The 22,985-nt window shown below is 35.5% G+C and overlaps 1 protein-coding gene across 24 annotated transcripts in view; it reads left to right on the forward strand.

The window, feature by feature from the left end:
• The window catches only part of LOC110470607 (nebulette), a 135,223-nt gene that overhangs the window by 74,253 nt on the left and 37,985 nt on the right, over window positions 1-22,985 (forward strand). For all 24 annotated transcript variants that reach the window (XM_085565704.1, XM_085565669.1, XM_085565691.1 and 21 more), the window contains 11 exons: window positions 2,034-2,141; window positions 3,625-3,729; window positions 8,171-8,278; window positions 9,229-9,339; window positions 11,989-12,099; window positions 13,943-14,053; window positions 14,730-14,840; window positions 15,697-15,801; window positions 18,926-19,018; window positions 22,201-22,293; window positions 22,678-22,769. In XM_085565704.1, the coding sequence (XP_085421830.1) occupies window positions 2,034-2,141; window positions 3,625-3,729; window positions 8,171-8,278; window positions 9,229-9,339; window positions 11,989-12,099; window positions 13,943-14,053; window positions 14,730-14,840; window positions 15,697-15,801; window positions 18,926-19,018; window positions 22,201-22,293; window positions 22,678-22,769 (1,148 nt within the window). The remainder of the gene's footprint in view (window positions 1-2,033; window positions 2,142-3,624; window positions 3,730-8,170; window positions 8,279-9,228; window positions 9,340-11,988; window positions 12,100-13,942; window positions 14,054-14,729; window positions 14,841-15,696; window positions 15,802-18,925; window positions 19,019-22,200; window positions 22,294-22,677; window positions 22,770-22,985) is intronic.

Below are 22,985 nucleotides of genomic sequence, written 5' to 3' on the forward strand. Positions count from 1 at the left end.
GTCCTTCAGTGGCAGCATTGTGATCTGAAGTGACTCTAAAGAGGGTCTCTTACTGGAATCTCTAGATTGAAATGCATTGCTAAAAAGAATTTAAAATGATGGCATGAAATGACTGCTGCTGGGAGATGGCAAGCCAGTTGTGAAGAGAGGTCCCTTGGCACCAGCACTTTCCCACTTAACAAGAATTTCAATGCCATGCTGTGCATTTGGTCTGTGTGCACTGCTTGTGGCATTTATTGGCCAGGAGAAGGCAGCCTACAGTAGTTGGATGCTTAAAGTCTTATGCTTGGTGGTGTTGTGATGTGGGTAAAGGAGTAAAAGACAGTTTTGCTCACCTTACTGTCTTGATCTCTGGATTTTTGAATGACATATTTTCACTGCCTGATATTCATTAGAAGGCAAATTTTGGATACACCTTTTAAGATAGAAAAGCCCTCTGATTTATTCCTTCACTACTCGTACAGAGCATGGATTTGCCTTTGTATTTAGATATATGCTTTTGCACTTGATCCAATGCCAAGGCAAATATCAAACAATATAAACCAGATGAGTATACCAGAAGGCAATAGATACTGTCTTCTACTGTAAGTGTGAAAGATTATGAAGTTCATCATGTGTTCAGATAAAGTTTCTCTTTGAAAGTAACAATGTTTTAGAATTTCCTTACTTAGAAAAATTAACCTAAGTACTGGAATAATAAAGTAGTGCTTGAACATACATGGCTGGTTCCTGTTTGTGTGGCTTAGTTTTGGTTTCTTGTTATCCTGATTAATGAAATAGTGGACTTTGTGGCTAAAGATAATGAGATTGTGTAAGCTGAATCATGTTGAGGGTCTTTTGCGGCAAGGAAGAACTGAAAAGGAAAAAAAAAAACCCTCTTCCCACAACGAAGGCTGAGGAAAAAAATTGAAGATTGTTTGAGGTGGCTTAACCACTTTTTCAGGCATTCATGTGGGAATAGAGAAAAAAGGAGTAGGGAAGAATCCATGTATTTATTTAGTGCAGAGCGTGGTAAATTAAAATGGATGTTGCATAGGCTCAGATATCAGGTGTCTGCCTAAAATTCATGAAAGCAGCATAATTCAGACTGAACTTTATTCTCCTCCATTATACCCAGCTGTTGGAAAGAAGCAGACATGTGTGCAGAGTCTCCAGATGTTTGATGATCGCTCACAAAGGGAGCAAAGGAGGGAGATACACTATTTGTTCAATTTCATATTTTCAGATTATGAATTCAGTTTTTCAGCATATTTTATGGAATTTTTATGTTTTATTTACTTTTAATGCCATTGTCTCCATATTTATGTATTGCTTATTTCCTTACAAGTGTTGTCATTCCCCTTTTTCTTTTGAATGACAAGAAAAGATGGTGAAGGTGATGGCAGGCAATCATTTAATTATGCTTTCCAGCACTGTAATGTGGTGGGCATTATCCCCAAGAAAGGACTGTACTACAGAGGGATTCCTCAGCGTCTTGTGGGAAATTTTTGGCAGGATTAAAAAGTAGACCTGCCTGTTCTGGTGGCAGTCTAGCATAGTGGGAGTGACACGTGGACCCGGTGGTGGGAAGTTTGATTCTGACTTCCCACTTTCAGGTGGTTGAAAAATTTACAAGTGATTTGTTTTACAGATGTTACAATTTATTTCACTTTAGATTTTTTTTTTGTGCTAAAACCATAATTTTGGTGTTAACTATGCTAGTCAATTTAACTTTTGCTAGTCAAATAGTTCTGTATTATTTGATTACTCATGTGAATCATGTGGTCTTGTTTCTGGTTTTTTTTATTGTAAGTCCTTCAGCACCAGTAATCACATATGACAATATTAAAATTTTAGGAAAAATTCAGATACATAAAAATTAATTTGAAACCAACACAAGACTGTCACAGGTGTGGGCAAACTGAATTTCTTTAAACTGTGTTTAATGATTTATGAATAAAGCAATTGCATTTCATAATTTTCTTTGTAGTCTGAATTTTCTGCCTTTTTTGAATGCTATATGTTAATATTAGACATGTTTGTTCTGGTGAAAGGTAAAATACAAAGAGAAGTTCAGTAAGGAAATGAAGAGTCACCAGTACAATCCTCTTGACAGTGCTTCCTTCAAGCAAGCACAGATTGCATCCACCTTGGCAAGTGATGTAAGTTAATTTGCTTTGTATTTTATGTGCATTTACATCCTGAATAACCTAACATTTGTTCACAAAAAGAATTTATTTTTTCATCGAATTAATTCCTCTGAGCTACAGTCTCTGCTATACAGTGTGTAGCACGTACAGCATGTTATCCATTTCTTCTTCTGACCAAGGGCCTGAAGAGTTTTTCATAACCATTTTAGATGAGATTTGTCTCAATTTTGTGTATCAAAAGGTGTGACCACTTTGAGCTACTTGCGTTGTACTTGTTCCCTTTTTATTCAGGAAAGAAATAAACGGGTCTAGAAGCCAATTCTTTTCACCTGTTAGAGGTGCCTGTCTTTAGAGGAGCAAAGTACTGTCATCTCTCCAATGGTTATTGAAGGAGGTTACATGAGCAGTTCAGATCTGGATGTTGGCCTTTTAGGCTTCATTCTTCTGGTTGGTCTTTTCAATGATATTATAAGATACTGCAGTCACTAGGTTCAGCAATGGGTGGCTGCTGCTGGAGCCAGACTGGAGAAAACATCTGTATCAAGTGATACTGCTCTTGGGATGATATATTTAAAAGTGTGTTTAATGCTAGAAATGTGATCTCTTTGAGGCTGTGATCCCAGATAGCCAAAAGGCAAGTCTTCATTCTGTAGTCCAGCATTTCTGAAGTGTGAGGTACCATGCAATGGGAGCAGGAAAACTGGCTCTGGGAAGGGTACAGAAGATTATGTAATTATTTCCAAAATCTAAATGTGTAGTAAAAAATCAGTTGAAGCAGGTATTATTATAAGAAATGGGCAAATTGAAGTGAGGAACGTGATACATATGTGAAAATGACTAAAGGTATTAGTTTAAAAGATTTCTCGTCCAAGACACTTAAGGTAGCTAGTTTTCTTCCTGTAAATTTGGGCATACAGGTCTCAGAAGAATGGAAAATCCTACTGTAGGCTGATGGGAAGTAACTTTCTGCTGCTTCATTAAATGATTATCTTTTGCTTTAGGTCACCATATTGCTTATATGTGCTGCAAGCAATCTGTGTTGGATAAAATATTCAGGAAAAATTCCTTTTAACTGCTATATGTCAAACTTCTAAACTGGACAGTGTGATTCCTGAAGCTGGGAAAAAATAATAAGAGTTAAAGGTTTTTAATATGAATAGACCGAAAGTAGGTCTTGTAGGGGGTGGGAAGGAAGGGGAGAGGAAAACAGAGGCAAATTAATTCTAGCCTGAAAAGTGATACAAAGTGTGGTTTTGTTGTAAGTGTCCTTGTTTGTAGAAAAAGTTTGAGTAGTTCCTAAGTACTTAGCAGAATGAGTCCTATATTGTTCTTTCCTTTTCTTTGAAATAATAGTAGATGACCACCATCTAGTGGCTGGGAGAGATTTTTCAGGGAAGCACTTAGTGTTTTCTCTTTCTGAATGGTCACACTGTAATACAGAGCTGTGAATTATTTTATTAATGTTTAGTGTACGTAACCTGAATTTTCTTTCCAGGTGAACTACAAGAAAGATTTGGAAAGCCTACATGATCCAGCATCTGATTTACCAAATCTGCTGCATTTAAACCATGCCTTAAATATCAGCAAAACACAGAGTGATGTAAGTTGCCTTTTTAAGAACAAGCTGAAAAATAAATCTAGTAAGGAATGTACTATGTATAATCACGGTAGGAAACATTTTTACTCTCAAATGTAGTGGAAAATAGTGTTGCAACTGTAGTAGATGAGGGGTGTAGTGAAGAAAACCAGGTTTTTATGAAGACATATTTCAATTCTTAGAACAGATAATATATACCATGGAATAATCTCACAGACTTCTGATGTTGAGTGTTTCTTTTCATATACCTGAAACATTGACTTATTTTTCTTTGTTCTAAAACCTAAAATACTTCTTTCCTTGCAAATCTCATTTTGTCAAAGATCTTGCTTTCATCTGCAAGTCTCTCTACAAAACTGACCATTATGCTAGTTTCCTATTTGGACTTCTTTTCGTGAACAGCCTCTGGAGTATTAGCTTACTTTTGGGCTTCTCTGGCTAAGCTTTTTTCTCCCAACTGTCTGACTCTTCCTGCACTGGGTCAGATAAATTGGCACATGCTCCATTTTGCCACATAGCAAGATATGCCCCTTGATGGGGCTGGTGTTCTAATATATGATCGTGCTAGGGGTTGAAATAGGAAGGGAGAGCTTGGAAACCCCTGGCTCCTGTGCCATGGTGAAGGGTCTTTCCCACCCCAAGAGCACCTATGCTGTGTGTCTGTAAGCTGCATTTGTCATCTTTACTCCAGAAAACACAGCAGGCCTGCAGAACTGCTGTGGAGAGGCATGAGTGGGTGATTTTGGGAAGGAAGGTTGCTTTATGGTTGGCAGGAGTTGAGTGTTTCATAGGCAATTAACTCTCATGAGTAGGAGCATACTGGGTCATTTTTTGAGTCAGTGCCTGCTTATGTCTAAAATAATAAAAATAATTAATCTATATTTGATTTTTGTGGTGATTTTTTTTTGAGAACTGAAGCTTTTTTTTTTTTTTGTCTGTCTCACTCCCTCTGTGAAGGTAACACTGACTATCCCCTTTTGCATGAGTAATAAATGAGTTGGAGTCTTTTTCTTCCTGCATTCTTCATGCACTTTTTGGCCCAGATCTAGTTTCCTTCTAGTATATGGTAAGATTGGCAGTCTTGCTGATTAAATGAACACCCTCAGAATGGACATCATCAGTTTATCACCTTAGCTCTAAGGTTATAGAAACCTGGACTTTCTCTTAAGGCAGATCATGTCTTGCAAAATGTATTTCTTTCTTTTGTCCTGGAGGGGTTGATTCATAATGTCCATGTGCTTGTCAGAGGAATCTAAATACTAAGCCTATGATTTTTGCATTGTTCAGATCCTGGTGAGTATTTTTATTTTGTACAAGAAGAGAAATGTTTTGCTTTGCTAATCCCTAAACTATCCATTAAATAGCTGTCTTTTAAAGAAATCCCATTTTCACAGTCCTTCTCAGAGCTGACCTCCCCATGTCATTGCTTTTATTTAAGCATGGTTTACTCTTCTTCTTTCTCCCTCCTTTTCCAGTGCATTCCATGTGTTCTCCTTGGCTCTCCATAGCTCATACCAAATCTGTTTTTTATTCTGAAACACAGAGCTGCTTCCTAATTGCCTGATTTTGCTGTTTCCCTGAAGTACACCTTTCTCCATTGAACTTTTTGTTTCTCATTATCTTCTCCGTAACATAGCTATGCCTGCACCAGTGTAACAGATGGAAACCTATATGGTTAATTAAACTCATTAACTAATATTGTTGATTGAATGAATGGTTTTGCTTATTGACCTGGAGTGTAGAAGTGTGTACAGCATTATGAAGCACTTATACAGTAATATCAATGCAAGGGTGTTATACAAGTCAGTTTCCACAGGAATAAATTCCAACAGTTAAGAGGAAAACTTGATGAGCATCTCTGGACTTAAATAACAGATTTAGACAGGTCAGACTCATCCTAGTTTTATTATTTTGATGAAGAAGAAAATTACAAGGTAGAATTCTCCCTTCATACAGTATTTTCTGGTTTCACTTGGAATGGAAGTAATTTTCCTCCTAGTAGCTGGTGCAGTGCTGTGTTTTGATTTAGGATGGAAACGATGTTGATAATACACTGATGGTTTAGTTGCTGCTGAGCAGTGCTTGCACTAAGTCTAGGACTTTTCAGCTTCTTATGCAGCCCTGCCATTGAGGTAGCTGGTTGTGCATGGGAAGCTGGGAGAGGACACAGCCAGGACAGCTGACCCAAACTGGCCAAAGGGATATTCCACACCATATAGTGTCATTCTTAGTATATAAACTAGGGGAAAGTTGGCCAGGGGTTCCTTCTCAGGGACAGGCTGAGCATTGATAGGTTGGTGGTGAGTGACTTTTTTTCATTTGCATCTCTTGTTTTTCTCCTTGAGCTTAATTTATTTCTCTTATTTGTTATTTTCCTTTTATTACTGTTTATTATTATTTTAAAGCTTATTTTATTTAAATTATTTAACTCTTATCTCAAACCTCGAATTTTCTCACTTTTACCCTTCTGATTCTCTACCCATCCCCTGGGATAAAGTGTGTGAATGGTTGTGTGGCTGGCTGTAGTTAAACCATGACAGATATATATGTAATTCTGGTATGAACTATGGAGACACAAAATTTGACACTGATATATGTACAACAGCTAGTTTAATGTTTTTCACATTTTAAATCTGTTCTTATTGTGGAGACTTTGAGATACTAATGAAATACCAAAGGGGGCTAAAAAAGGGGGAACTTAGATGTATTTAATTTTAATGAAGTGGGTGAATAAATAGAACTTCAGAGACTGAACTTGGTGCTTTTAGTTCAGCTTAATATAGCAAAAAGTTATGAGCTTAGCTAAGTTTATTTTATAGAATTTCTTAAAAGTTTTCTTCCATTAGCTGAGGAATGGAGTAAAAGTATGAGATCAGTGTCTGTAGATGGAGGTAATTTTAATTTGTTTCCACTACTAAAGTGTTTTTGTTGTGTGACATTTATAATTCTTTCCACTAGGAGGCAAACCCAGACCATGATATGTGTTCCTTTGCACGTCAAGTGTAAATAATAATGTTTATTTTCTATGGAACACAGAAACATCTGACTTTTAGATTAGCAGGAAAACTATTTTCTCTAGGAATGTATAAAAGCTATTTTTTATAATGTCCTTTTTTTTTTTAATTTCATCGCAACATTTTAAATTCACATTTGATAGAACTGCCCAGTTTGTAGGACTGAAACATAGTTCCTTTCTTCTATGTTGTTTCTTTCACAGTTATTTCAAATAGTGTTTAAATTCCAAAGCCTTCTGGATTTTGTCAGTGAAAACAAAATTTTTGGATTTTTTTTTTGTTTCAGTATGAATATAAGAAATCATTTAAGCAAAACAATTTCTGTCATTTCATTCCAGACACTGCAGAACAAATCTATTTCAAAGAAAATGCAGTGCTTCCAAGTCAGGTATACACAACCACAAATGAACACATCTTGCAAAGACAAAAATGCAGTGTTTTAACAATGATTAAATCATGCACAAAACCACATAACAGATTTCAGTGATGTACAGTGCATGTGCAATCAGAAGAACCCCATGAGGAGAGAGAAGAATGTTTTTGCAGGACCCAAGCCTAATGGAGAAGCCTGACAGGGAAAGAGAAATTCAGACATTGCTATTTTTGAAGAGACATAGAAATTAAAATTACATTACTTACTATAAATGTAATATTTTGATTTGTAGCTATTTGCTTTCCTTTAAGGCTTCTGTAGACTATTCCATCATGCCCCACACTGACTGATGGAGGTAAGTAATGTGTTTACCAGTCTTAATCAAAAGAGTGTGAATGAATGAGTTCAGAAGGCTTCTCCAGGTTTCCAAACAAGGTGTATTTCCTTTGTGAGTTAGCAGAAAGGAGTAAGTTGATATCTTAACCCTGTGTCCTTCACTGTGATTTTGCTGCCAGTTATAAGGTCATGGTCCTTGGTAGATGTGAGGGGAGTGTTGGTGCAGGACAGGGCCCTTCCAAAGCAGCAGTTTTCCTTCACTTCTTCTTCCCACAGGTACAAACAAAAGTGCATCTGAGAGTTGTGCTTCTGAGCCCGGAACAAAGACCTGTGGAGCCTGGCTGTGAAACAGATTTTGTTGCTGTTACAGTAAATGTGTTGTTTTATGGAAACAGCAAGGGATTCTATTAAAAAGCTGCCAAGTGTTCAGACATAGGTCATTTGGCCAAACCCATGCAGTTAGTTTAAGGATTGTACTTGATGGTCCTTATTTCTGTTGTCTTCAAAGTCCACAATTTCTAGGTCTGAATTGTGTAGAAAAGGAATAAATGACGCCAAAACATACTACCTTACCTAACTGTCCAACAGGTTAAGTTTGGGAGAAGCCTTCCAAATCAAAACATCTAAGGAGCATGGCTAAGACAGGATTTGTTTCTTGCCAAGGCAAGCAATCAGATCTCATTCTCTCAGCTGTTAACAGACTTTATTTTAATTTTATTAGGTCAAGTACAAAGAAAATTATGAAAAATCTAAAGGCAGATCAATGCTGGAGTTTGTGGATACACCGATGTATCAAGTTTCAAAGGAGGCTCAAAAGATGCAAAGTGAGGTAAGTAAAAATGTACTTTTTGAACAAGTAAAATTTAGATCAATGGAGAAGTTAACTGACTCAGGTTAAGAAAATGTACAAAGCAGAGAATAAATTGTGGATATGGTAGAGTTATACTGAGTAGATGTCTCTGCGCTTCTGTAGTTCAGTTCTTCTTGTGAATTTGTTTTTTTTTTCTCAAAAGGCCATTGGTACTAAGAGTACCACACACATCATATAATTGAGAATAAGCTCAATAGGTCATCTAGATCAGAGATTAATAACTTTTAAAATTTTCACTTGAATTCCATCTTGAGGGAAGGATGGTTCTCATGTGGGAGCAAGTGAAGCCACAAAATCCAGTCCAACCCCATGATTTAGCTGAAACAGCCTCCTGCCTATCCAGCCTGGGAAACTCATCAAGGAAGAGGGACTGTTCCCAGGCTCCGGAACAGCACTGGCTGTCTTATATCAGGCCATGTTTTTCTAAGTTAAAGAAAAAAAAACCCAAAAACCTTCAAATGATGGAGATTTTGTGACTTCCCAGACAATCTAGTCCAGTACATTACCATCCATCCTGAGTGAGATGGATGCACCTGTGTCCCCATGCTGTAGTTTGATGCCATTAGTTTTGCTGTGTCATGGAAAATGGATTATCTCAGCCTCTTGGTAGAAACTTTAATGAGTTTTAAACCATTTCCTTGTGTGCCATTTGTCTTTTCTTTTCCCTACCAAGAAAACTGTTTTATTCATAGATCAGGTTCTTTGGGCATACTGTACACATATTTTTGTCTAGATTGTATCTGTTTGTATAAATAAACTAGATAATGAAATGCATAATGAAGTTGTTTATTAGTGTGAAATCTAATTTATGGCAGGGCTTATTTTTGGTTCTGTTTACAATATCTCTCCTGAAATATGCTTTGAATTGCATATGTATGTACCACTAATTGTTGGTTTTGCTATTTTAGAAAACGTACCGCAGAGATTTTGAAGAAGGGATCAAGGGAAGACCTTCACTGGATTTAGACAAGACCCCAGAGTTCTTGCATATAAAACAAGTCACTAATCTTCTGAAAGAGGTAAAGGGTTATTTTTTCTGTTGTTAAGTTGTAAATGAGCAATAAGCAGCATCACTACAAGCTGCTGCATGGTGTATAACTTAAAATTTTCTTGGCAGCTACATACAGGTAAAAATTTTCACAAGTAAGAATTGCTTCACATCATTCTGGATTCTGAATAGTCCTGTAGTAGGGACATGATAAAGCTCAGCATACCTGAATCGGACTATCACCTCTCTTTTCAGATAGATAAAGGGGTGAAAGGAAGAATTTTCATCAGTGTCCAGATAGCAGTTTTTCCCTCTGAGTAATTATTTCACATTTATGTTAGCCTGTTGAGGTTATACAGATGCCTTGAACTGCATAGAGTCAATTATAACTAACTTAATTGCAATAATTATCTATCGTACATGTTATGGATAAAAAACAAAGAAGACCAAAATTCCCTAATAGAGCTGTAATATTGCATAACTGCTTTAGTCCATTTTGTTAGAAGGTACAGATTTTCTGTATGCCTACTGTTTCCTTCAGATTTGTGTAATGTTCTTCAGTTGTTTGTGTCACTAAAGGTGAAATTTTTTTTCCATAACTGAGAATCCTTCTATCTTTAGTATTTTAAAAAATGTTTTCATGTTAGGTTTTGAATATTGTGTGACCAAATTTAGAAGAGCTAGAAATGCTAGAAGAGAAGAGCAGTGCTGCTAGATATTCTGCCTTTGAATCTGAGAGTCATGTTTGTATTTATGGTATTAAGAACAGATTTTTTTCTTTTTTGCCAAAACAAATAAAGCACATTAGAATTAAAAATGCTTGAAATTAGTTCCTTTCCTTGTTCTTTATATAACTTATTCCAGTCCATGCTAGATTTCATATAGTTAAAGAAAAAAAATTCTTTTAAGATATTTCTTTATAATTCATCTCTAATAAATAGTTTATTCTGATAAGCCTGATTGTCAGGTAGGCAAGTCTCAGGCTAGGTCTGTTTTGTGCAGTGGCATTTTGTGATACATCTCATATATGCCTTCTCACTAGGGAAAAATGCAAATCATGCTGTCATCTCATTCAGTTCATCTTGCTGCTCATCGAATGCCCAAAGAAGTGGGTACTGTATGCATAGTTTTATCATGTGCTTTACATGTTCATCTCTGAAATTTTGATGTAGCTCCCTTCCTTAGTGCTATATGGATTAAGATGTTCTCTAATTCTGACTTCCTCAAGCTTTATGCCTTCTTATTTAGGGAGTAAACCATGCCTGGAAGTCAAAGAAGAAGGAATTGAGAAAATGAAAATGGTATTTCCATTAATGCATAACTGCATGAATTTCTCATGATTTTATATCCACATTCAAGGAATGTATTCCAAACCCAGAGATTACCTGGGTAGAATTAATTAGCATCTTTCATGATTCAGAAAAATTATGTATTTCTTCAGAGTCAAGGATGTAGCTCAGAGTTTTTCCATAAAGGTTCATAATCAACTTTGAATAGATACTGCATGAAACAAGAAAAACCTGGAATTAGAAATGAATTAATTGTTCAATCACATTTTTTTTTTTTTTTTTTTACCCAAATGTCAGCTATGTTCCAGCTTATTCTGTTGACTTCCCACTGCAGAGAGTTCTGCAAATATTTCACATTTTTGTAACAATACAGAATTTCTTCTCTGGGACCACATATACAACTCCTTCAGAAGAGATAGCTGAATTAGATAATTCTTAGTTAAATAGTTCTAAATTAGAAGAAATTTTTTCCTGCTTGTTGTAGGACATGCTTCTGATGATCAAGAGAAGCATCTTTAAAAATATCTGGTTTCCTTTTATTTAAATAAAGAGCTTATAGGGAGATAAAGGTGCTCCCTGCTGCTTATGAAACTTAATATTTAATTAGGAGTATTAATCATGTCTATGTAAATAATTCCAATAAATATTTTGTTCAATGTTCTTCTAATTTCTTTGCCCAAAAAAGCCTAACCCTCATCTGGAGATATGAAGAGTAATTAAAAATTCCTACATAACTTAAAGATCTTGAACTTCAATAGGCTTACATCAGCTCTCTAGGAGCTGGGAAGAGCAAAAAGAACCAAATGTCTGTGGGCAAGTTCTAGTGTGCTTTGAATTTTATACTGAATATTTGAGTACTCTGGAGGCTGCAGTTGCTGAATGTTGATAGGTCATAGCAGTGCAGTGTCCAGGAGGCACAGGAGTGATATGGTAGGAATACTGCTTCTACATTTTAATTCAAGAGGTTGGTTTAACAGGTCCTAGTATGGTGTTTAGGGAATACATCCTGATTGGGATGCATTAATGGAACTGTGGTAAAAACTGCAGCACTGCTGGTCTGCAGAAAGAAAATGCTGCTGCAGTGAAAATATCTGTCCAGAGACAGACAAGGGTCCTGAACAGTGTGCTAGTGCTGTATAAGGTGACAGCTGGTTTTCAAGAGCACAAAAAAAAATAGATGACAACATTGAAATCTTCTTTTTCAACATTGTTCCTTTTCATTTCACAATTGCCAATTCTGTTTTAAGTCTGGAATCTGTACTTCAGCTAATTCATATTTCATAGAAATTTCAAAGGGATGCTTCAGACGTTTAATAAGTGGCATTTCTTTTCAAGATCTTGCACAAAAAAAGAAGTGGTGAAATCTCTCCCTCTCTTTTTTTAATCCTTAGAAAGAGTATCGAAAAGATTTGGAAGAAGGGATGAAAGGGAAAGGAATGACAGTGTTTGAAGATACACCAGATTTGATTAGAGTGAAAAATGCAGCTCAGATACTAAATGAGGTATGTTACCCTATCCTAAGGTTATTCATATCACAGAAGATTCACTTTGTGTTAAACTCAAAAGATTCCTATTATTATTTTTTTTTTTACATAATCTACTGTGAAATATGTAAGTATTGAAACTAAGGCTATTTCTGTTTTGCTTGAAAAAGATAGTAAAGCTCTGGATAAAAACAACACAGGACAGATAATTTAGATTTTCAGGCAAGTGAAAGGTCATTGGAGATTGTTAGTGGGGTCAGTAGATCCAGAATTTAGAGCTGTTCTCTGCTGAGGCTTTCCCAGCATGTGAGTTTGGGTGGTCTTCCAGACATCCAAGGCTGTCTCTGGGAAGCAACAGCGGGGCTGGAGGGTGTAGGGAGGGAAGATGAAAGACAAAGCTTGTGCTGCATGTTATGCCTGTGGGAAATAAATTCAGAATATAAATATATATATATATATATGTAAATATATATATATATATATATGTAAATATATATATATATGTAAATATATATATATGTAAAAATATATATATATATATTTGATATTAATTTTTTATTGATTTCTTTTATTATATATATATGTTTATTCCTGCACACACAGATATATATATATACACACATATCTGTAAAAAATTGAGGGAATACCATGGATAGAGCCAATCTGACTACTGTAAAGAAGTGCAGGAATATATAGCTGTAACTCGGTGTTTTACGCAATATGAAGCTTAGAGGAAAGATCTGCCATCCCACCTTTAGCAGAGAAGAATTGAGGGATGATGTTACAGCTTAATTTAACAGGTTAATTTGCAATTCTTGCAAAAAAAACATGGTTAATAAAGTAGAGGGCTGTTTAATCACATTTTTTTCCACATCAGAGTGAGACAGAGATGTAAGACCAAAAATCTTTTTGCTCATGTTCTTGTAAGTGATCAAACCATTGTATTGAGTACGAACATCTATTCCTTCTTTTTCTAACTAATGTACAAGTGAAAAGTAGTTCACAAACAAGAAAAGTAAGAGGCATTTCAGAATTATATGTATTATATGTATTTACTTTAAAAAAGAAGAATTTTTCACAGGCAGAATGACCTAGAATAAAAAAAGGATGATTATTACTATAGCACTGGAAGTAGAAATAGCACTGGCTGAGAATATTTTTTATAAAAAGTCTATAACTATTGTATACAATATTTCCATATTACTTTTTAATATAATTTGCTGATGAACAAGGAACATAACCTTGCTTGGAAAAGCTGAAGATGAAATATTAATTTTGTTTTTAGATCACTGGTTATTTATAATTTATGTCGTGAGGAAAAACAGCAATCATGGATGAGAACTGCCACTTGCCTAATGGCTATGGTTCAGGAAGGACCTATTAAATGAATAAATTACAACTTCCTGATCTGGAAGTTCACTGGAAGCAGTTCTGTATGGTATTAAATTTCTAACATGTAGTCTTGTCATAAATAAAATATTTTCTTAAAAGTAAAATGTGTTTCAATTAGACTAGCACCAAGGACAGACTTACTACACCATGTTCTACAGAACTAAATTTCCCATTTACTTCAGAGGATAACTGTAGCAGACTGCATGGGCTGATTTCCTCCCACCCTCTGCCACATTAAAAATTCATGGATAGAAATTTGTACATTCATTGAATATCTTCTAAAAGTTTTCCTCCCATAGTTTGTTATGTGTTTCTTTCTGACAACAGTTCACCAAAAGTCGTGAGAACTGTGACTCTTGAAAGTTTTGATTGACTCTAAATCCTAAATTTGAGTGTCTAGTGGAAAAAAAAAATCTACTTCCAACTCTCTGGATTTTGTGAATGTCATGTATAAATTCTGTCTTCACAGAGGCAATACAAGAAAGACTTGGAAACTGAAATTAAAGGGAAAGGCATGGAAGTTGGTCCAGATACACCTGAGATAAGACGAGCCAAGAAAGCTTCTGAAATTGCAAGCATGGTCAGTTCCACTCCTGGGGCGAACTTTCCTTTCCACAGAATGCAACAAATTATTGTGGCTGAGAATTCCAGGTGGTGACCAATCTAGGCAGTACTGAAAACACAGATTTCTCTAAATAGCTAATCCATTGAGCTCGAAGAGTTGAACAGTTGCATAATCAGTGTAAGGGGGGGAAAGTTAAGGCTTCCCAGAACTTAGACTTTCCTATCACCTTTTGCAGGTTGTGCTTGTTCCTCATGAGCCATGCCTGGCCTGGGGTGTGTTTGGGCACTGTGGGCCCTGCTGCTTTTGGTTCTAAATAGCTACTTATTTATGTAGGGCTAAATAATAAACAGAGTTAGAGAGATGCTAAACCATTATGAGCTCAGTCTTGCAAAGCCCAGCAGATGGAGAAATTCTCACATGTGTCTGACTCTGGCTTCCAAAACTACAGAGAAAGGTAGATGTGAAAGGCTACATCAGATTTGAAGTGAGCAGTCTGTTAAAAGAGTTCTTTAACCCATCAGCAACTACAGTGTAGGCATGGCATGGGTAGGTTCTACAAAACTGGTACTGCTGAATCATTATTTATTTGGTGGTTTATTTATGCTGGTCAGTGAAATCACACAGATTAAATTGGAAAAATGTTAAGAATTTGGCTGTCAACTGTGAGCATTTTCAATGCTATTATTTTCAGAAAGAATACAAGAAAGACTTGGAGAATGAAATTAAAGGAAAAGGAATGGAAGTAGGTACAGATACCCTTGATATACAACGAGCCAAAAAAGCTTCTGAAATTGTCAGCCAGGTGAGTACAGAATTAATTGCTTTAAGATTACTTTGAAAGTAAAATGCATTGAGATGTTAAAAATATAGAATCCTCTTGAACATTCTTAAGCTAAAAAAAGCAAGCAGTGCACAATGAAAATATTAAATTAAATAAATGGAAGAATTTATTTTTATAGTGTGACCAGTACTATGAGAATAGCTTTGAACACAGCATGTACAGACAGTTGTAGTATTAGTTATAGGGTTTTTTTTACCATTTATTTTTCTTCAGAAGAAATTTAAAAAGCATCTGGGGACTAAAATTACAGGAAAAGGGATGCAAGTTGGTCTGTATATTCCAGAAATACAGTGTGTCAAAAGAAATAGCAAGCCAGGTAGACATAGTCAAAAGCTGAATGTTTTAATTCTGTGTACCAATGATTGCTTGGCATACTCTGCTCGAAATACTTTTTCTCTAGCTCTGTAGAGGCTTTCATAACCATACTAAATTAATTTACATGTAGCGAAATGTCTTTACTGCCTGATTCTTATTTGTATTTAGGCCTGTTACACCATGTAAATTGATTTAATTATTTACATCTACCTGTAGTTCTTTTCACATTATTGAACTACCTAATGTTACCGTACATACATCCTGACAGTGAAGGGAGAATATATATGAGGATACATTATCTATGAAGGTATGTTATATATGAGGATATATAGGTATATTATATATATTTTAGTGTGGGGACAGACAATGGTAACAGTATCATGGAGAAGTCAGGTTTAAATAAATATTGGACAAGGGATGAGTAGGCTCATCAGCAATAAGCATCTTTTGTGCAGTTTGGATATCCTGAAAAAGCATAAATGTGTAAAAATTATTTTTCCAGAAAATGTACAAAGATGAAGCAGAGAAGATGCTCTGTAACTATTCTGCTGTCCCAGACACTCCTGAGATGGAGAGGATAAGAAGTACTCAGAAAAACATCAGTTCAGTGAGTAATAGTGCTTCTCTCTTTGCTTGTAACTTTTCAGATATTTTTTAGTTTAAATAGGCTCTTTTGTGCCACAGCACAAAATACGGAACTTATGAGTAGGTGTCCTTTGAACCATTTCCATAATTTTCCTGGAAAAAACTGTATCACTTATTTCTCTCAGTAAAAATAATACCCAGCTTTTCTAGGTGTGACACTGTTATTTTGAATTTCTAAACCACTTATGCCACCTTGCCAAGCCACAGTTATTTTTGAATGAAGATTTTTTTTTCTTTTTCCATCAAGCCCTAAGAAGTACTTTATTTAAAAGGGAAAAAAAAAATCAAAGGCTTTTTACTATACATATAAGATTTTTCATCTGTTTCCTATCATGTACTGAGCATCAAGATTAGGGTATAAAATTAGAACAGATCAAATTTCATAAATATGTATATATATATATGTATATGTATATATATATGTATATATATATATAATGATTTTATATTACACTGGGTATATTTTCAAATTTTATGCTAGCTTTTAGTTTCAGTGCATCCCTAAATATAAATTATAAGCTTAGATTTCTAAAATTGCCCAGTTTTGATTGTATTACATTTCACTTCCTTTTTGGGCTCTTTAATGCTGCTGTTTGTAATTCTGCCTTTGCTTGTGATACAATAGAGAAGAGGAGTAAATCTGGCCTCCAGAACAAAAGGCCAGTCAGTGGTTTTTATGGCAGACTAAGTAATACTAATAAAGCCAATGATTTGAGAGAAAGGAGTATAAGATACTTAAATGTTTTTAGTATTATCTGACACACGGGTTTCTTAATTTAGAGATATCCTCTGCTTCTCCAGCTCTCAGAAGTAAATGAGTAAACTCAGTTTCTCCCAGAGGTGTTTGCCTGCAGCTCCCCTGTACAGCTGAGCCTGTGGGGAGAGCAGAGGAGATGACTCTCAGCCTGCTCCAGGCTGTGGTCCTCTCCAGCCATCACCTGCCCTTTTTCTTCCTTTGAATGAGGACAGCTGAAAGCTGCATCTTTCTAGAAGGAGCTCTTGACAGGCCCACTGGCCCAGTTTTGCTTCTTGTCATCTGTTGGCTCCTGGTTCTGAATGGTGTGTGCAGCACAGGGTGATGTGGTTATCCCCATTTCTCATGTCACTGGTGTCCTAATCAGGTTATAGACTGAAACTCCCTGGAAAAGAGGCATCCAAGCCAGCCCCTGTGATCTGCTTTCCTCCCTGCTCCAGCCTTTGGTAGCTTTTGATGAAGTCCTCAAGTAGGTCAGTGGCTCTGGCAGTGTGGACTCACTAACATTCAGGTACCAGGCTTAGTTAAGATGGGTATCACCCCTTAGCTCAGCCTCTGATGCATCAGAGCCTTTTGCAGCCTTTTAGGCCAGTCTGAGCTTTCAGTGCCAAGGCTGACAATGATCCTCTTTGTTAGTGTTCTAGATAATAAGAAATAACATGTTTTGTCTTAGAGGTGATTTGTATTTGCTTTCTTTGGTGATGTCCTGTTCCTGTTGGTGAACTGGATCTTCCAAATGTAGGAAAGTGGTTTACACCAGTGATTGAACTACTTTTTTTCTTCTTTCTCTATGTTTTAATCTTTCATCCTTCTGTCCAGTTTAGATGATAAAGGTAAATTATTACTGAGTGAAGATGCAGCTGGAAGCAGCCCAAATAGATTAAAAAGCCAATGACTCCTATTAGTCTTCTGATTTTTGGATTTTGTCTCAAGTATTTTTCTGCCTTAAGGGACAGAAAATAACAATGAGCTCTGCAGATAAGATCACTGTTGCTTTTAGCTCACTAGCTCATTTGGCAGATGATTTATAAAAGGATATTTACTTCACAGTCATCTCTTTCATAGAAAAATTCCTGTCTCAAACGTATTTTACCAATCCTTCCTTGCTAGAGGAGAAAAGTATATTGTAGTCCAGTCCACAATATAAATCTTTCTAACTGACATGATGCAGAATAATTTTCAAGTTCTTACTCATAAATTGTCTCTGTTATCACATGGTAAAACAAAATTCTAGATTGTTAAAGGTTTTCTGAATATTTAAAAAAATAGTCGCAGACAGTCACTCTTCTCTAGAATATTTGGCAGTAGTATTCACCCCAGGCTGTGGAGGACTTCAAGGAAGTAGAAAGAATTAGTTAAGAAATATTTTTTTATTCTACAAGGTTTGTTGATAGGAAAACTTTAATAAATCTTGATTTAAGGAAGGCAGAAATATGAAATGATAAAGATTAATTTTATTAATTCCAGGATCAGACTTTTTTTTACACTAATAGACTGAAAATACATACTATAGTGGCAACAGCTGTGACACCAAATACTGAAAATCCAGTAAAACTTTTTCAGGAGTTTTGCAGCACAGTCTGGTGCTCCATGGTTATTTAAATTGTAACCATGCTTGGAATTAATGGAGCAATTATTTACTATCTTTTTCAGTAACTTCAAATGATTGAGTCTACTGATATGCTTTGTGCTTTTCCTTTATTGAAACAATTGAAATAGAGAGAATTGCATAAACAGCATGTGTATCTTTTAAGAAGTGAGTTTGTTTTTAGAGTCCTCAGCTTTCTGGCTTGAACCTAAGAGTCAAAAATTGACTTGGATTGTAGCTCTGGTTTGTTATGGTTATTTTTCCATGACTATTTCAATTTTCTAGCTTGTTAACTTAGAAATAATAGTAATATCTGTTCACTTCTCAGAGTATTTTAAGATTTGAAGACTACAGAAACCAAATCAAATCCTGCATGTACATGTACCTAGAATGACATTGAAATGAATATAATTACTGAAGCATAAGGTTACATTTATAGAACTTTATACATTATTATACAAATTTTAATATTTTTTCTGAATTTAAATATGTCATTGCAAATACTTAAAAATGCTGAGGTCATTTTAAAGGATGAGAATATATTATCTGGGTTACAGCTGAAAATAATATTATTGTAGTTATTGACAATTAGTCTTAGTTATGAAAAATTAAAGTATTTGCTTTCTTAGCAAGATTTGTAGTCAGACCAATTTGGAACTTGGAAAATTGCCTAGCCCTTTTATGAGAACTAGCATTTGCATTGCTAGCAGTCTCATAATTATCTTTTCTTTTGGGGAAATGAAGGTATTTTATAAGAAGGAAGTAGGAGCTGGCACAGCTGTAAAAGATACTCCAGAGATTGAAAGAGTAAAGAAAAATCAACAGAATATTAGTTCGGTAAGTGCAATTAACGTAAATTATTCTTACGTAAGTAAAAGGTGGAGCAACATTTTTTTTACTATCTTGTTTACTAAAAAGTTCTTCATTTTCATATCACACATCTCATTCAAATAGCTGTCCACTGGATTTTGGATATAGAGCTCTATTCTAGCACAGCTAGAACTCCCCTATACTGTAGTACTTCTGTGTCCAAAGGTAGAGATTCTAATTGAAACATTAGGTAAAATAAGAAAATATTTTAACTAAATATTTGAGCAAAGTGTTTTGTCTCTCAGGAGTGAGAAATATGAGATGCATTTCCCCATGAGGGAGACTGAACAGCAGTTGTATTTGCAGATTAGAAAAATACCATGTGACGAAGAAGAAAACCTATTGTGTTGTGTTAGAGGCTGCATGTATTGCATAGGACTTGATACAGTTTGTACTTCAAGATGAGAAAAACTATGTCCAGACTCCCTTATATGAAAAGCTAGAGAGCTGGATCTTCTTTATGTGCTGGTGACAAGTTGATCTGTGGATCTGATGAGATTTGTTCTGAATTGATGTTGTTTATCTAAGGATGCCCAATGTCTTTGAAACTTTAATAGGGAAATCAATATAAAATATCAAAATGAATGTTTGCTTCAAATAATACATTATCTTCTGATAAATATGTGGCAAAACCTGGAAAAAATCTGAAAAGTGACTGCCAAGCAGTAAAAGCCTTGTAACTGTATTGTTCATTTCCTTGTTATATTTGGTGGGGACTCCTCTGGGGCAATTTTTATGTTTGTGACATGACTTCTCTAATTATTAGATTTTTTAAAAAAAGTAAAGTATAAAAATAATGTATAGACATGATACTATGTTGTGTTTAAGTATTAGTTAAATATGAATTAGGGTATCTGGATACCAATTCTCCTAGAATTTTGTTGTTTAGTGAATAATGTTAAACACCTAATTTCCCACCAAAGTAAGGTCAGTAGAGAATTTCCAAAAAATTTAGAAAAGCTCATATTTTCCTTAATTTTTTTTACTCTATCCATCACTATTCATCTTGCCATTTTGAGTCACAGTGCAAGCTATCATATGTCCTAAATCCTGAAATAATTGGATATTGATCAATTGAAACCTGATGGTTGGGAAGCTGTTGATTCTCTTGATTTGAGGGTGAGGGTTTTTTGTTTCTTTGTTTGTTTTTTTGTTGTTGTTGTTATTTTGCTTTTAAATTTCCAATTATCACACATGTTTATTTAAAGAGTAGTCACACAGAAAGGAAAAGTCTTACTCGAATGCTTTTTCACAATGCATTTCAAAGTGTAATAGAAAAATAGTGTACACTGTTCTTGCTGTTTTAGAAATCCTGAATAGTGGTGAAGAGGGAAAAATGAAAGGTTGATCAGTATGCTAGTAAACACATTTGAGCAAAAACCTACCAAGGGAAGTACAAACTGCATTAGTGGTGTAGTGGTACTATGTAAATAGCATGGCCTTTACTTTGCTAGTCTTTGTGTAGAGTTAATGTTTTACAAAAGGTATTTTATTACGTGTAGTGTACTTGAAATTACTTTAGTCTTGTATAATATTTATTAGAGGTGTAACATGCCAAATTTAAAGGCAATGTACATGAATGTTTCAAATTACATGTCATTGAGGGGGAAATTATATTGTGCAGTAAGAGGGAAATAGTACTGTGTAATGTACAGCAGTCCCAAAGGAAAGGTAAATTACACCAATTTTGAATCCATTAGATATGAATGTTTTACACGTATTTTTGAATTTAGCCAGAAGAACTTGAGACAGCCTTAAAACTATTTTCTGGGCTAAACAAAACTAGTATGTGGAATGTGAAGCAAATTTGCAGTGAAACACCAGGGCACCAAAATAACACTTACAGTACAACACAAAAAAACAACACTTGCAGACCACACAAAAAAAGTCCATTGAATCATGTTCTGAAAGTGATCAGATTCTCCCAGATTACCTATGTAGGAGGAAAGCCTAAGAATGGTGTTTTCAAAGCCTAAAACACAAGGTGGTGACAGCCAAGGAGGTTGAGCTCATCTCACCTGTTGTGATGATTGGTTTGGGAGAAGCCAAGTTCTCACAAAACTTTTAAAGCAAGCCTCAGACCCATGGGCTGTAGCTGAATCTGCACTGAGAAGCTATAAATAACTAAAGACTTTTAAAAAACTTGTTTATATTGTGGGGCAGGATTGGACACAGCACTGGGAAGAAGAAGTGCTTTGGGAGAATCTATTTATGTTTTTGTTAGTGTGAAATCTGTGAGGAAACTCCTGTGGTATGTTGGTCAATACCACAAAGCTGGGGGGGGTCTTATTAAAATTCAAGTAACAGACATTTTGAAGCATTTTAAGGATGAGTAGCACTGCCAATTCTCAAACTTACCTAATAGTCTCTATTAAAAGACCCTTCTTTTCTAGTGCTGTAGTGTTTTTGCCAGTCCTAAACTGTCTGGACTGTAATTTTCCATTCCTGCTCTTTACTTTGGACTGGTTTGGTTTTATTTATTTATAAATTTCAGTCAAAGCATCTTCCAAGTATGAGCTTAGAGGAAAACAAGTTGTTTTGTCTGTGCTATAAAAGTGGGCATTCTCCAGAAGTACCTTGTCTTTAGAAGAGAGTTGAAAATTAAATGTTAGGAAAAAACTAGTAAATATCTGACAGCACCTGCAAAAGCTTCAACAATCTGGACAACTACATCCTCACCTGTGTGTCACATGTGTTTTTAAAGAACTTAAATGAGACTTTGAAGCCACCTACCCTTTTAGGAACACCTAAAAGGCTTCGTTTCTGAAATAGACTGGTAAACTCCATAGCAAGTTAATAGTAAGACCAGGTCATTTTCAAAGTTGGGTGGATCTCCAAGTAGTGTATGCAGCATCCCAATTATGGTGAAAATAACCACAATCCCATGTGATGTATATTCCCACTGTGAGAGTTTTAGTATACTAGAATTGTTATAAGCACTCTCTGCCGCGTTTTATCAAACAAGGTACATCAGAGACCCTAGCAGACTGTTTTAGAAAATAACTGTTGCTTTTCAGGCCAATGATGTTAGTAGATGTGGTCTAGTGGTGCAGTATGTATAAGGGTGAGAGTATAAAGTGATTGAAGTGTTTTGGTGCCTGTCTCTCTCTTCTTTAAATTGATAATATTTTTTAATATCTGTTGTGCAGATTAAATACAAGGAGGAAATTCGACATGCAACAGCTATTTCTGATCCACCTGAACTAAGGAGAGTTAAGGAAAACCAGAAGAATATTAGCAATGTGTGCCCCATTTTCATTTCTTGCACACTTCTCTCCGCTGTTTTAAATGTTATTAATGTGTCTTGGTGAATATATCTGTGGTGTTTGTGTTACTTTCTGTTTGTCCACAAAGACCAATTTAATCAATTAATGGTAAAATGGTAATTCCTCAGCCTACACTTTGATTCATAAGAATGAGTGAAGTATTTTTGTTGAAATAACAATTGTCTGTGTTTGAAATAGAAGAACTGCCAGAGGGTGAGTATTGTGTGGGAAGATGGGATTGATTATTAAAGAATGGTACTTTCCATCCAAATGCAATGTGGTCTTTAGTGATGTCTAGCACACTTGTATATTTCTATTACTTGGAAATCTCTGTTGTAATGTCTTCTGACATGTTTGTAGGTTCAGTACAAAGAGCAGCTCTGCAAAGCTACACCTGTGAGTGTCACCCCTGAGATGGAAAGAGTCAAGAGGAATCAAGAGAATGTCAGCATGGGAAGTTGCTATCCTTTAATACTTTGTATAATTTTTGGGTGTAGAAGATGAATACAAAGTTCTGCTTTCTGAAATAGTGCCTTTACTTTAGTTGGAGGAAAACTACTGTATTGTAATGTGTTCGAATTCAAGTAATGGAATTACTTGAAAATCTCTCAGGAAGCAGTAGTGACAAGTAGCTACAGCTGTGCTCAAACTTCTGCTCTCTTACCTGT

Source organism: Lonchura striata, chromosome 2 (genome assembly GCF_050655825.1).
Source record: "Lonchura striata isolate lonStrDom1 chromosome 2, ASM5065582v1, whole genome shotgun sequence".
Classification (NCBI taxonomy): Eukaryota; Metazoa; Chordata; class Aves; order Passeriformes; family Estrildidae; genus Lonchura; species Lonchura striata.